Here is a 16,244-nt window from a genome sequence, read left to right on the forward strand (position 1 = left end):
AAACTGTAGACTACAATCAAGTGTATCTGGAAAACAATGTACATGTAGCTTGCTCAAAAACATGTAACAGACTCTAACAGGCTTGTTTTCTGTTGACTATTGTACAGACAAGACAATAGAATTATGTGCAAAATGTGAAATACTAATACATACAAGCTGTATATGCTATGTACAAGTACATACAGATAATACATACAGTGCTAGTTACCGCGTAAAGCGTATTGTACATATGTACAATTTATTTACAAAATTTTATATACAATTAAAATATACATTAAACTGAATGGTGATAATACTTTTGAATCACTCTACTGTATGATGTAGCCTACATTTTCATGAGAGGTTGCAATGTATTTACCATGTCTAAATTTGGAAAAAAAAGTCTTCATGACCATTTTTTTTGTTGTAAATAACAATGACCTAATTCAAAGAAAATGAAATATGTAAATTGTATATAAAGAATTGTACAAACAAAATGGTACTTATTTTAAGGCATAATATCATGGAAATCATACAGTAAATTTTACATCTGGTAAAATCATTGCAGTGTCATTATGCAGAAGCATTATTCATTCCTTATAAAGGACATGTTTACTACACCATTCAGTACAATGCACATCCCATTCTGATTTTATCAGAGTTTTCTCCCCTCGTTTCACTCAATCACTGTTAATAATGGGAAGTAACTCTGATCAATCAAAATGTGTACATCCTAGCCACTCCCCACAAGCACACGATACACAAGACAACACAAAACAAAGATGATATTATATCGTCAAATCCAACACGAAATAAATGACACGCGACGGAGACCAGCTCCTTGAACTCTTTTTTAGCACAATAGCTCAGTAAAAACACTCATAAAACAAAATACCTGATAAACTCCCAGAATTATCACCATTTAATCCTGGATAATAAGGGGGATAACTCCTACGTTAGAAACAAATATAAACCGAATGAAGATACAGATCTTAATATGTCTAATATCTGTTATCGCTGGTATATTTAACAAAGAAAATATCTAATTCTACAAATTATAACTGTAGGGATGAAAAAAGATGTATAAGCCCAACATATTCATTCAAACAAGCACCCTGGGTCCCATGATATTAGGAAAACAAAAAAAGAAGTTTGTTTTTTAGGATAAAATTATTATTGAGGTGACTGGTACTCATTCTTTTCAATAACAAAATAACTAGAAATATTCTTTTGTAAGTGATCAGAGGAAAGACTTTTGATTTGTCAGAACTTACGATGAAAAATGAAACTGGGACATGGATGCTTAACGGGATGAATAGGATAGGTTCCCAAAGTCAGTTAGTGCTAGCTACGTCAGTAAATAATAGGCAAATAAAAAAAAGTGGAACAAAACTGCAAAACATCAAAACAAAACCTTCATAGTAGTGAAGTTTCTTGGAATGACTCTGTTTCAATACTCAGAATTAAAAACGAAAACTATTTTTAACTCGTCATCTGTTATACGTATTCAACAAACATCTTTTCTTTTAAAAATGAAAATAATTATTCAGATATATCAAATTAGAAGTTGGGATATTTAATCTGATTCTTGGTAAAGAGTTATACTTTAGGGAATGTCTGCTCCAGGGTAACTGACAATGGCAAGACTAAATAATAAATGCCCATATTAATACATACCGCATTTAAAAATGATATAAAATATATGGGAATTCCATATTTGGATGCAAAACAAATTGACAGATAATATGATAATGTTGAACCCTATTATAATTTTTTTTGGATGAAAATAGTTAATTTTTATTAAATTAGGATGCCAAGTTGTCTTGGCCCACAAGAAAGGACAACACTATTCAGTATACTGATACAGGTCAAATTTAATATAGATGCATTAAGATAAAACTATGTAACTACATCCTATTTTTTTGCAAAAGCATCTTTATTATATGTTTTATTTCATTTAATCTATTGTTGATTAGTTGTCGAGAGTTAACACTTTTTTTGGAAGGAAGTTGTGCAAATCAATTTGAAAACATCTTCTGAAGACTGCATATATATGAGTAAACATCATTATGCACTCCAAAAAGGACACCAAATCTTCAAAATGGTGCAAAATGCAGGCAAATCTGCAAGACAAAATCGACAATATTGATAAAAGACTTGAAAGGCTTTGTCCAACCTCATCCAAAACTATGATCAATCATCAAGTCTCTGGTCCATCTGGTGCGTTCACATTACTCATTACTACAATAAATGGAAACGTCGCCAATAAACAGAAAATGTTTGAATCATATAACTCACACACATTATATAACTACACATGCTCTAAAGCACTGGAAAGACAAACTATGGGTAGATACATGTATTTATACCAAATTTACATAATTCCATTCAAGAGTATTCATATTAAAACTCGTTCTTCTTAGGATTCTTCTCCCTTATTAACTTAATGCTGAAAAAACATACATTGTAGTCCAAATTTGGCAAACACTTTGCTGGCAATTTGTTTAAATGTAACCAGGGGTTACCATCACACACACTCTGTTAAAAGAGTGTATATAATAGTTGTAAGCCCTGAAGTAATGGTGGTAATATTGATGTAAAAGGTTATGCACGATATTTATGTAATTCTACATTTGGGTAAAATTATAAGTTAATTTCTCATTATGTAATTCCACTTTGGGTGAAATCGTAAATTAATTTGCTAAACTATATCTAAAACAAAACAAAATACCCTGAGAATATTTCGTGTCTTTCAAAAAGAAAATCTCTCAATACTTGCCCAACTATGTAATAATACATGGTCCCCAACTTTTTTTTAATGTAGGTTGATGATCTAAAAGCTCACTTCAGGAGGAAACGTTGTAAATCATGTATAAAATGGGGCTGCAAGTTGGCATTTCATTTTGTTATCACAACAATGGTTTATATGATATGTTTATCAAAATATCTAATCCAAAACCTTAAAGAAAACTTTCCGTGATAATTGGTAGCTATAAACCCATTCTTTGTTACTTCAAAATCTTTATTTATCATGTATATTTCAAATTATGTCCATGTGAAAACAAATATTTTGGCACAGGCAAAGGTTTTAAGGTAGGGAAATGGGAAAAAAAATCTGTTCAAATTGTCAGAATTTGATACATTTCAGAAATTTGAATTGGGCATTGTAATTTAGTGCTATAAGTGTAGAAATAATATGATATGACAACTCTTAGATTCAAGCTTCCCTGAAGACCATACCAAATATAACCAGATTCTTCAAAGTATATAAATGAGGATAAAAATTGTGGCATAAAATAGTTTTCTCAAATTTTAGAACCATTCAACTGACATTGTATGCAAGACTTTGAAAACAAATATTAAAAGGAAAGCAAGAAATTGCTGAGATCCTACAAAAACATTTACATTAAAATCAATAATCACATGCAAATTTTAAAATGATTGTATATGAACTTAATACATGTAAAAAAAAAATACATGAACAATATTAAAAATCTGCAACACATTCCAATACCGTACAGACTGAAATAAAAGCTGGGAAACAAAAGACGAAAACAGAACTGATGTTGAGAGAAGAGTTACATCTCTTAAGAATATGTTTTCTGTATGTTATGTACAGTAACATGCTGATAGAATTTGACAAGGAAATTCCTATATTGATTTAACTAATATTTCAATCAATGAAAACAAAACAGATGAATGAAGTTGATTTAGTTGTTCATAAAATCAGAATGAAAACGTAGGTAAGGTACTACAATCAAACCTGCCTTAACAACCACATCTGTATAAAGACCACCTGCTTCATCCCAAATGACCCATTTCAACCCAAGGTGACCTCTGAATATAGATCACTTGGCTATAGAGACCATTTCTTCTTATCCCTTGGGTAGTCTTTATACACACAGATTTGAATGTAATTATAATTCACTGTTGAGTAATGTGGAAAAAGCCAGGAAGGCCTAGAGATATAATAGGAGCTACTTTCCTGTTTCTCAGTTCCATATCTACGCTTTCCTGAATATTGTTTTTTCTTTCTTTTTGAGGTAATGCTATTAAATATCAACTGAAAGTACATACTCGTGATTATTTCATAATCTTTAAGTACCGCTAACTACATATGTATGTAAGTTTCATTTAAACAATATTGGGATTTTCTATAACAACAAAAGCAATTAAAAAATAAGAATTAAAAAATAACACATGAAATTCTAACAAGAGAAGCAAGAACCTAGCTAGCACAGTTTGAAAATTAAGTACTCAAAATTATACAACTGTGTATTCAAAAATAGTTTTTATTTTCATTTTAAAAAGTAAATCCAAATTATTTGATTCTAGACACTTCTACCCATGGTAGCGAATACATGTTAATACATAACATTTTATCTTTATTCTAAATCCTAGCCCTATGATAAAAAACAATACAAATTTGAATGTTATCACTTTTGTCTTGTGTTGGATTGTATATTGTAATTAACAGTCGCCAAGTAATTATAAATATTCATTTTCTTCACAAAATTACATGTTGATACACAACTGATATACAAATTAACAATCGCTCACCTGGTTTGTAATGCCAAGAAATATTTTCTGAAAAATTAAAAGATTCAACTCTTATTTCTTTTTGTGCCCAACTCTTTCTGCTCCAGGGGGTTAAGCACGAAAATTTCAGAGCTAAAATTTGTACAAACTCTGTTCCCCTTCCCCTAAGGATGTTTGTGGCCAAATTTGGTTACAATCCATGCAGAACACTAGGACTTAGTAGTGATTTACCTCTGTTTCCCCTATTGGGGCCCTGCCCCTTCTGCCCCCAGGGGGTCAGAGCCAAAATTTATACAAACTTTGTTCCCCTTCCCACAAGGATGTTTCTGGCCTAATTTGGTTACAATCCATGTAGAACTCTATGACTAGTAGCAATTTAAAGGATTTACCTCTATTTCCCTATTGGGCCCTGTCCCTCCTGCCCCTGGAGAGTCAGAGCCAAAATTTATACAAGCACTGTTCCCCTTCCCCCCCCCCCCCCCCCCCCCCCATGATGCTTCTGGCCAAATTTGGTTACAAACCATGCAAAACTCTAGGACTAGTAGCATTATAAAGGAAATGTTGATGGACGGAGGACAGACGGAGGACGGAGGACGGACGCCGCGACATGACATAAGCTAATAAAAACCTATAGATTTTATTTTGGCTCACAAAGCCAAATGGTCAATGACAACACCACATCACTAGATATGTAACAATCCTCTAGATGCTGGGAACACATTGTCGTATCTAAAACAAAAAAGTGACACCTTTCACACTGCTCTCTCAGCAGAGAAGCAGCAAAACAACCACAATCTCTTACAAAATGACATGCTTAAAGGTCCTTCTCATATACAAATATCTAAAGATCAGGTCTAAAAACAAATTATTATACCAAGATTTTACAAGGTACATTAAAAATAAAAAATAAAAGGTTATTTTTCCCTCTGTATATGACTTTATCCTTGATTGAAGTATGACAATAAATATTTAGAAAGGGTTTATTAAAGTACTATGTAGGGTACATGTACAGTATAACCTGACAATACCAGTCCTTCCCTAATCATTTTTCCTGCTTGTTCCAGCTTTTATGGTCTTTTTTAATTCATAGGAATTCAAACCTGGAACCTGTCTACACCAGCCAAATATGCAGGTCTCAATGACATCTGGTTTGGACAAGTAATATTGTACATGTAATTCCTATGAAGACCTTTGAATTATTGTAGTCAAACTATTGTATCTCTGTACAAGAGAGTGTCACAAGTTACACTAATCTGAGAGGAGTATATATATATATATATATATATAATATATATATATATATCTATATATGCAACTCCATGCCGTTTATGTGAGTTAGGCGTTCGAGGTAAAATTGATCACAATATCACTATAGCTCATGCAGGTCATACAACAGAGCAACACTTAGTTTGAATCCGCGCTGGCTGTAAATTAGAGTTATGTCCCTTACAATACCCATTGTTCCTGTTTATGTCCATTTTGACCTTGACCTTGTGTCTCACTTTACTTTCGCGTATTCCATTCAAACAGCAATCTGTTGAACACACAAAATTAATGTTATCACTTTTCTTAACATTTAACACCTTATTCTGCCCATGATCAGCCAGTTTGCTAAAGTCTTGTGAGATGACATCTTGGCGCATTTTGGCCGAGTTAAGTCGGTTGATGTGATCAGTCACTGTAGCCTGAGTGTCCAGTTTGTCACCCTTGACCTCGTCCTCTTCACTATCACTCTCATTTCGCTCAACAATATACTTAAGGCTGTTTTTGCTAGACACACTGTTCAGGCTGAGGTTAGACAAAGCCAAGTTAACACCCAAATCACCCACGTTTCGCCCCAGGGACATCTGCAGGTTGTTGTGATGATAGTTCTGGCGTTTGTTACCATAGTTACCACCACCACCACTGCGCTTGCCATCTTTATTACCCCCACCACCTCTATTTCCATCATCCTTCTTGTTGTCACGGTGACCACCACCTCCTCCGCCTCCGAATCCCGGTCCACCTCCTAGGTTTCCCCCACTAGGTCCAGAGGGACCACCGTCTGTATCACTTGAATGGTCACTGCTGTCACGCCGATGCATGAATTTATGTTTTAGCTTGTCTTTACGCGACCTCCCTTCAGTATCATCTGTATCACTGGCATCAGAGCTACTACAGCTCGTTCCCCGTGAACCCTTTCCACGTTTCTTACGTGTGACATATTTCCTCACTACCTCGGGAGATGCTGCACTGTTACGATTGATGTGTAGACGCGGGGAATGCAACTTTGATGGCACATAATCGTCTTCCTCCTCTGACTCGTGCTCTTCGCAGATCTGATTGAGAAGCTGCGGTGAGCTGGCTACGGACACAAGTGGTCGCTTGGGGCTGAGGAAGTCTTTGTCCACACGAGTCAGGGATGTGTGGGAGCGACAGTAGGTGTCATCGAGACTTTCAGCAGACTTTGCTGACCTCAGATCTACTTCCATGTCCATATCATCACTGTCCTCATCATCGTCGATAGACTCCTCCTTGATGAGACTATACTTGCGTTGAATGTTGCCGACCAGATGTTCTGGACTCACCGTCTGTGGCGGAGAGGTTGAGGTGTATGGATGTGTCCCTGGAGGGGACACTAACGATGACACTATGCTGGTCTTTGGTCGACACTGCTCGGATTTCTGCTCTTTGTCTTTCTGGCTACTGAAACACACAAAAAAAAGTTACTCAATAAATTTTTGTATGTAGATCCTTGACTTAAAAATCGAAATATGTTGTCATTTTTATTTAGTTGTGAATGTTTTTGACCAATTATTTGGCTTTCATTAACACTGCTGAAAAATAAAGATTAAAACATATCACCAGATTCACCAGATCATACTATCTAAGTAATAAACACATTCTAACACCTATCATACTATCTAAGTAATAAACACATTCTAACACCCATCATACTATCTAAGTAATAAACACATTCTAACACCCATCATACTATCTAAGTAATAAACACATTCTAACACCCATCATACTATCTAAGTAATAAACACATTCTAACACCCATCATACTATCTAAGTAATAAACACATTCTAACACCCATCATACTATCTAAGTAATAAACACATTCTAACACCCATCATACTATCTAAGTAATAAACACATTCTAACACCCATCATACTATCTAAGTAATAAACACATTCTAACACCCATCATAATATCTAAGTAATAAACACATTCTAACACCCATCATACTATCTAAGTAATAAACACATTCTAACACCCATCATAATATCTAAGTAATAAACACATTCTAACACCTATTACCTCTGTCTTGATTGATAAAATCTTATAACAATTTCCTAGTGAGGTTTTTAATCTGCAAAACATGTACTGGTAATGATTGTAAAGCTTCCCTGTCTGAAACACCTGAAAACAAATTTATTATAAACATACCCCTACACTTGTTAAAAGATCTGGACACATCTTTCTAGATCTCGTACAATTTGCTGAAGAAAATACAGTGTGATCTCTGTAAATCCTTTTTATTAATATTAGGAGGTGATCAGTTTTCAGAAGGACCGGTTATTGGAATTTGATAGTTTGAATTCTTCTTTACTTGTTGCCCATATGTCTAACTACGGTACATACTCCACAGTATCGTATAGAAGGCTATTTTTATTGGGATGATATTTTCATGATTTTACAGATCATTGGCATAATCGTGACATTTTGATCTATGAAATATTAAGGACTGGTTGAATGATATATACCCTTGAAACCAAATCGTAAAATTTTTATTCACCAAGAATTTAAATAATCTAGTTTTAGGTTCAAATCATGAAAATTTTGACCCACAAAAATAACTGGCTATACCTTATTTTATGTTAATAACCAGCAACACAGTATGTACGGCTTAGCAGTCTTAAAAAACATCACAGACAAATAAGAGTGCTTTGTGATGCATCACAACAGAATGACTAAAATTACAAACTTATTCAAAGGCTTATCCTTGACCTAGGACAAAAACAGATATAGTATAACATTCACGAATAAAATAAAACTTATTCCTTAAGTATTCACATGAACAGTAAATATCATCAACTACATTATTAAAACATATACACATACATGAATATTCAAAAGTTGGAATTATTTTAAATCAATTTAAAAGAATACTTGTTGAATTTAGCATTAGGGATAGATTTAATCGCTGTTGCACATATTGTGTTTGGCTCATTCACCCCTGAAAATTTATAATGGACTCTTCTTGAATAATTGGTGTTTGGTGTATTTATTTTTACGTCCTATTAACAGCCAGGGTCATATAAGGACGTGCCAGGTTTGTTGGTGGGGGAAAGCCGGAGTACCCGGAGAAAAACCACCGACCAGCGGTCAGTACCTGGCATCTGCCCCACATGGGATTCGAACCCGCATCCCAGAGGTGGAGGGCTTGTGGTAATATGTCGGGACATCTTAACCACTCGGCCACCGCGGCCCTTCTTGAATAAGAAGAACTCAAATAGGTTTTTAGGGGTGAATGAGGTAAGTTAATTTCTTGATGAAATTTTATTTTCAAAAATTCAAGAAGAATGTTTGTATCAAAATCTGGCTGATAATCTACTGCTAATATAGCTAAAATCTAAAAAAAAAAAATTTTAAATTGTAACTGATAAAAGGCTAAAGTTTGCTGATCTGGGGGTTGCCATAAGCGAAATATCTACACTATTCTATGGCTGCTATTATTTCTAGAATGGTATAGTGATAATGAAATTATGTACCTAAGACATGCAGTCAAAAAAATGTCAACATTTGGACAATGACCAGTACAGCATTACTTTGACCCTTGATGTTATCCAGCCGGCCTATAACTTAATTAACATCTAATGAAGACATGCATTCTGCTTCTGTATACCGTATTTTTGCGCGTATAGTGCACACTTTTTTTCATGAATTATCAAGTGAAAAGTTGGGGTGCGCACTATACGCAGGTACAAGGCATGATCACCGACCGACAGGTCCTAGATAAAGTGTATTTATATCCAGATAGGTTATAGATCATATTATTTACATTATTAACTTATAAAACGGTGCGTGTATTGAATATTTTTTGTCAGGTGGGTGTTTTGGGTTTGGGAGGATAGGACTGCATATATGTAAGGAATAAATATGTGACTTTTTGTTTTCTTTCTTAGTAATTCATAACGAAATAATCAGACATAAAAGGATATTTTAAATAATTTCAAATCAGAGGGTAAAAGACATATTGCATGAAGTGAATTACCTCTTCAGTCTAAAAAAAATTTGTCCATAACTATTAATATTAGGTACCCATTTTGAAACCGTAACTGTCTAAGGAAATATAGCAAAACAAATTCTTTTATTAATTCATAAACTGTCAAGACACGAGCATGGTATGACTCAATACAGTTGATAAAATCCATTTAAAAAATGAGCATTTTAAGATTTCTACCATGGAAAAGGATATTCATCATCTCTTTTTAACTTTTCACTATGGTAACATTATGAGTTTCTGAATTTTACAAAAATAGAACTTGATCTTATGTAGAAAGCATTGATGGTCAAGTAATCAAAAGTGTTTAACATTTTACTATAGATCCTTCATCTCTTGGATGCAAGGTCTAAACCAATGTGGGACATTGCTATCTACTGACCATAGGTTTTAGGTTTTTCTCTGAGTACTCTGGCTTTTCCGCACCTTCAAAACTTGCGATCCCCTTAAATGACGCTAACTACTTATAATACTTTTACCAAAACTAAACCATGTAGTTGCATTTTTAATGCCCTTTGATGAAGCGATACAAGTTACTGAAAATAATCTCTTCTCTCAAAACAAGATACAAGTTATAAAGTTACCGAAAATAATCTCTTCTCTCAAAACAAGATAAAGTAGTGTTCTCATTGAAACTGTAACCACAGACATTACTTTCCAAAGGCATATGCACCAACAATTCAATCCAAAGAGAAATCATAACCATCGTACAGAAAAGACAAACCCATAACAGGACATGCAGAAGAGATTGAGATCCGTGCCAAAGACTGAAAATTGTCAGATTAGTAACTAAGCATGCATCGTGTGTATAAAGATTCAAACATCTTGGTTATAGACAATATATATAAAAAAGAAACATACAAAATTGAACACCACAAAACCAAGCTGTGGTAGGAGGTTAGAAAGTGGATTTACCAAAGACATGGTTCCCCTTCTAGCTGTGAACAGGCACAGATACAGGTAGTTTGGGTCACTACACCACGCTGTTTGACCCTTGTGAAAAGGAACATTACATTGTAAGTAGCACTATAAAGTATCATAGACAATAAAGGTTTAACTCCATGGCAATGCATGGTAAGTGTATAGTATAGACAAATCACAAAAAAAAATTTTAAATGAAAGAAACATGTTTCATAGGGTTAGGCATATAGACTATGTTACAGTAAGACCAACGACTGATATTACAATAATGTTCAAAAGAATCTTATCTTATTGTTTACAGAGAGACAAGCCATGAATCTCAGTATACACGTTGATAGGATCACAAGTTCAGAAACTTTGGTTAATCTAACAAGAGATCCCAGAGGGATCTTGGCGCCCACCAAAGAATGATCTATATCTGACAAAGGAAAGATGGATCTTTTCTCTACTTTTTAAACTTTTTCAAACATACTACATATAAAATTTGAGACAGATCGCTTCAGTACCTTTTGAGAAATAGCGGTAACAAACTTCAACTATCAAAATCCAAGATGACTCCTTGGCGGCCATCTTGTTGATCAATCGGTCCCAAATCACAATATGCACAACTAGGGCCCTAGGGGAACCTACATGTGAAATTTGAGAAAGATCCATTCAATACTTTCTGAGAAATAGCGATAACAAACTTTGAATATAAAAATCCAAGATGGCTGCCTGGCAGCAATCTTGTTGACCGATCGGTCCCAAATCACAATATGCACAACTAGGGCCCTAGGGGAACCTACATATGAATTTTGAGACAGATCCCTTCAGTACTTTCTGAGAAATAGCGATAACAAACTTTGAATAACAAAATCCAAGATGGCTGCCTGGCGGCCATCTTGTTCACCGATCGGTCCCAAAATGCAATATGCACAACTAGGTCCCTAGGGGAACCTACATATGAAATTTGAGACAGATCCCTTCAGTACTATCTGAGAAATAGCCTCAACAAACTTTAACTATCAAAATCCAAGATGGCGGCCTGGTGGCCATCTTGTTCACCGATTGGTCCAAAAATGCAATATGCACAACAAGGGCCCTAGGGGAACCTACATATTAAATTTGAGAAAGATCCCTTCTGCACTTTTTGAGAAATAGGGATATCAAACCTTAACTATCAAAATCCAAGATGGCTGCCTGGCGGCCATCTTGTTTTTCCGATCAGCCTCAAAATCTGAATGGCACAACAAGGGACCAAGGGTAACCTCCATGTGAAGTTTGAACAAAATTCCTTCAGTTGTTCTCAAGAAATATCGATAACAAACTTCAACTGCCAAAATCAAAGATGGCTCTTGTTTTTCCGCTCAGCCGTAAAATCTGTATGGCACAACAAAGGACCAAGGGTACCCTCCATGTGAAGTTTGAACAAAATCCCTTCAGTAGTTCTCAAGAAATATTGATAACAAACTTCAACTGCCAAAATCAAAGATGGCTGCCTGGCGGCCATCTTGTTTTTCCGATCAGCCTCAAAATCTGTATGGCACAACTAGGGACCAAGGGTAACCTCCATGTGAAGTTTGAACAAAATCCCTTCAGTAGTTCTCAAGAAATATCGATAACAAACTTCAACTGCCAAAATCAAAGATGGCTGCCTGGCGGCCATCTTGTTTTTCCGATCAGCCTCAAAATCTGTATGGCACAACTAGGGACCAAGGGTACCCTCCATGTGAAGTTTGAACAAAATCCCTTCAGTAGTTCTCAAGAAATATCGATAACAAACTTCAACTGCCAAAATCAAAGATGGCTGCCTGGCGGCCATCTTGTTTTTCCGATCAGCCTCAAAATCTGTATGGCACAACTAGGGACCAAGGGTAACCTCCATGTGAAGTTTGAACAAAATCCCTTCAGTAGTTCTCAAGAAATATCGATAACAAACTTCAACTGCCAAAATCAAAGATGGCTGCCTGGCGGCCATCTTGTTTTTCCGATCAGCCTCAAAATCTGTATGGCACAAATATGGACCAAGGGGACCCTCCATGTGAAGTTTGAACAAAATCCCTGCAGCAGTTTTTAAGAAATAGTGATAACAAGCATTGTTTACGGACGGACGACGGACGATGGACGACGGACGACGGAAGACGGACCACGGACGCAGGGCGATTTGAATAGCCCACCATCTGATGATGATGGGCTAATAAAATCTAATCAATATATATTGATTGATATATAAGTCTAGACAAGCACTGGGCTAATTTGGAACTTAAATACAACCACTTGGGGAGCTATAAAATGGAACACGGATGTGCCAATTAACTAACTTCATTTAATAATTGATATCACTTAATTACTAATTGTACATCATGGAGATTATTTCATTGTATTTCATTGTATGAGATATGGACATAGAGGCATGTTACTTGCCTGCGTCCATAAAATATCTTATTAAATCTTATAATTAAAAAGATATGTTTAGATAAGTAGATAATGCTGATTGGAACCAACTCCTGTTCTGATAAAACACAAACTGTTTCATACGCTCTACATAAAACACAGACACTGTGATAGACCTTAACTAAAATGCATCTGTAATATCCAGTTGAATGTTGAACATATGATTTTGAAATTATGTTAATGAATCATGACAAAATCATCAAAAAAGACTTGCCAGGACTTTAACCTGAAAACGGGTTTATAACAGGACATAATGGCTAGCATGGCATAAATATAAGGAAATTGATTCAAACTGAATCATATGAAGATTTGTCCAGAGTTTTTCTGTTGTATGTGTATCAGTATTGGCACACATGCATGCTGCAGAGAATTAGAAGTAACAGGTACTACCTATACATGATGATCAACCTTCATTGTCATTAATGGTTAAACATGCAGAACAGGACCCAGACAAGGAACAATTCAGAGAGTGATGCCAGGAGAGATAGAAGTACATGCAATGTGATATTGGAGAAATCCTATCGACCACCACAATCCATGACAACTCCGACAACAGTTTCCCAGGATATGATAAACACAAATTTAAAGAGCATCAGTAGGACACCTTCAGTTCAGAATATTTCATTAAAGTAACAAATTTATATTGAAATATTTAATATCAAATTTTAAAATTCTAGACACATGTAAATGACAATACATGCACATGTTGTCAAAAACAAATTGTCATGCTCTGATTCACTGTCATATTTCTACATATATGCCTTTAAGGGTACACTGATAAACCATCCCTGTACACAACTACGAGTATTAGATACGTATTTGGTCACTAAACTACAACCATCATAGGGTTTAGGGTTAGGGGGCAAATGATGTGAGATGCAGAACGTGCCGTTAGTTGAGGATTCAACTTGCTGTGTGAGAAATGGACTAACGACGCCACTATTGTCACAACTGCATGAACCGCAGGCAGGAGATCATGCCATAATTACTTCTTGTGATGCTTCCAAATCCGGTTATGCAGATCCCGCATCTTGTCTAGACCTCCACCCTTCCCTTTGGATGACACCTTCCTCTCAAAGAAGGACTTGAGTATTTGGATCTTGGATATTGGGACAAACTTCTTGGGTGTTGGTGGGATGTCTGGTTTCTTGTCTATCTGCTCTGCGTTGTTGTTGGTATGGCAGCTATCAGTGATGGTACCCAGAGAAGGCATGTACTTGCGTAAGCCGACCTTTGGACTGACACTACAGGATCGGTCTGATGGCACAAGTCCCAGCTGGTCTGACTGTTTCAGTTTGTTTTTGAAGTGGCCACTCTTCCTATCCAAAGTCATACTTGTAGTGAGACTCTTTACGAAGTAGTTGGCACGGGGGTCTGCACTAACAATAGGGGGACTCGCAGGGATCTCCAATGTAGGGCTCAGAAAGGCACCTAATGGAGTAGTCTTGGTTTTTTTGGCTTCAAGCTGCAATCTTCAGAAACAGAAAGAGCAAAATAGAAGCGAGCGCAAACTATAAGCATAAGATATATGATAATGACAGGTTTTGACATTAAAACTGTCAGACACAATATCTTAATCAACAGAATCATTCTCATTCAAGATATGTCAGTCAACAGTTTCAGTAAAAAAATAGTCAATGAAAAACAGAGGGATCTTGGCGCCCACCAAAAATTGATCTATGTCTGACAAATGAAAGAGGGATCTTTTCTCTGCTTTTCAAACTTACACTTCTTTTTTCTGCTTTTCAAACTTTAAACTATCAAAATCCAAGATGGTGGTCGCAAAATGCAATAGGCAGAACTAGGGTCCTAGAGGAACCTACATATGATATTTGAGAACAATCCCTTCAATACTTTCTGAGAAATAGCGGTAACAAACTTTAACTATCAAAATCCAAGATGGCTACCGGTCGGCCATTTTGTTGACCGATCAGTCCCAAAATGCAATATGCACAACTGGGGTCCTAGGGGAACCTACATATGAAATTTGAGAAAGATCCCTTCAGTGCTTTCTGAGAAATAGCGGTAACAAACTTTAACTATCAAAATCCAAGATGGCTACCTGGCGGCCATCTTGTTGACTGATCAGTCCCAAAATGCAATATGCACAACTGGGGTCCTAGGGAAACCTACATATGAAATTTGAGAAAGATCCCTTCAGTGCTTTCTGAGAAATAGCGGTAACAAACTTTAACTATCAAAATCCAAGATGGCTACCTGGCGGCCATCTTGTTGACTGATCAGTCCCAAAATGCAATATGCACTACTAGGGTCCTAGGGGAACCTACATATGAAATTTGAGAACAATCCCTTCAATACTTTCTGAGAAATAGCCGTAACAAACTTTAACTATCAAAATCCAAGATGGCTGCTGGTCGGCTCTTGTTGACCGATCAGTCCCAAAATGTAATATGCAGAACTAGGGTCCTAGAGGAACCTACATATGAAATTTGAGAACAATCCCTTCAATACTTTCTGAGAAATAGCGGTAACAAACTTTAACTATCAAAATCCAAGATGGCCACCGGTCGGCCATCTTGTTGACCGATCAGTCCCAAAATGCAATATGCACAACTGGGGTCCTAGGGGAACCTACATATGAAATTTGAGAAAGATCCCTTCAGTACTTTCTGAGAATTAGCGGTAACAAACTTTAACTATCAAAATCCAAGATGGCTACCGGTCGGCCATCTTGTTGACCGATCAGTCCCAAAATGCAATATGCACAACTGGGGTCCAAGGGGAACCTACATATGAAATTTGAGAAAGATCCCTTCAGTGCTTTCTGAGAAATAGCGGTAACAAACTTTAACTATCAAAATCCAAGATGGCTACCTGGCGGCCATCTTGTTGACTGATCAGTCCCAAAATGCAATATGCACAACTGGGGTCCTAGGGAAACCTACATATGAAATTTGAGAAAGATCCCTTCAGTGCTTTCTGAGAAATAGCGGTAACAAACTTTAACTATCAAAATCCAAGATGGCTACCTGGCGGCCATCTTGTTGACTGATCAGTCCCAAAATGCAATATGCACTACTAGGGTCCTAGGGGAACCTACATATGAAATTTGAGAACAATCCCTTCAATACTTTCTGAGA

General features: G+C 36.1%; 1 protein-coding gene across 1 annotated transcript in view; it reads right to left on the reverse strand.

Moving 5' to 3' along the window:
- Positions 1 to 4,992: 4,992 nt before the first annotated feature.
- The window catches only part of LOC138315344 (SNF-related serine/threonine-protein kinase-like), a gene marked incomplete in the record, with an annotated part of 256,648 nt that continues 245,396 nt past the window's right edge, over positions 4,993 to 16,244 (reverse strand). The window contains 2 exon segments of the mRNA XM_069256300.1: positions 4,993 to 7,203; positions 14,133 to 14,615. Of these exon segments, the coding sequence (XP_069112401.1) occupies positions 5,904 to 7,203; positions 14,133 to 14,615 (1,783 nt within the window).

The sequence above is a fragment of the Argopecten irradians genome, chromosome 2 (genome assembly GCF_041381155.1).
Source record: "Argopecten irradians isolate NY chromosome 2, Ai_NY, whole genome shotgun sequence".
NCBI lineage: Eukaryota > Metazoa > Mollusca > Bivalvia > Pectinida > Pectinidae > Argopecten > Argopecten irradians.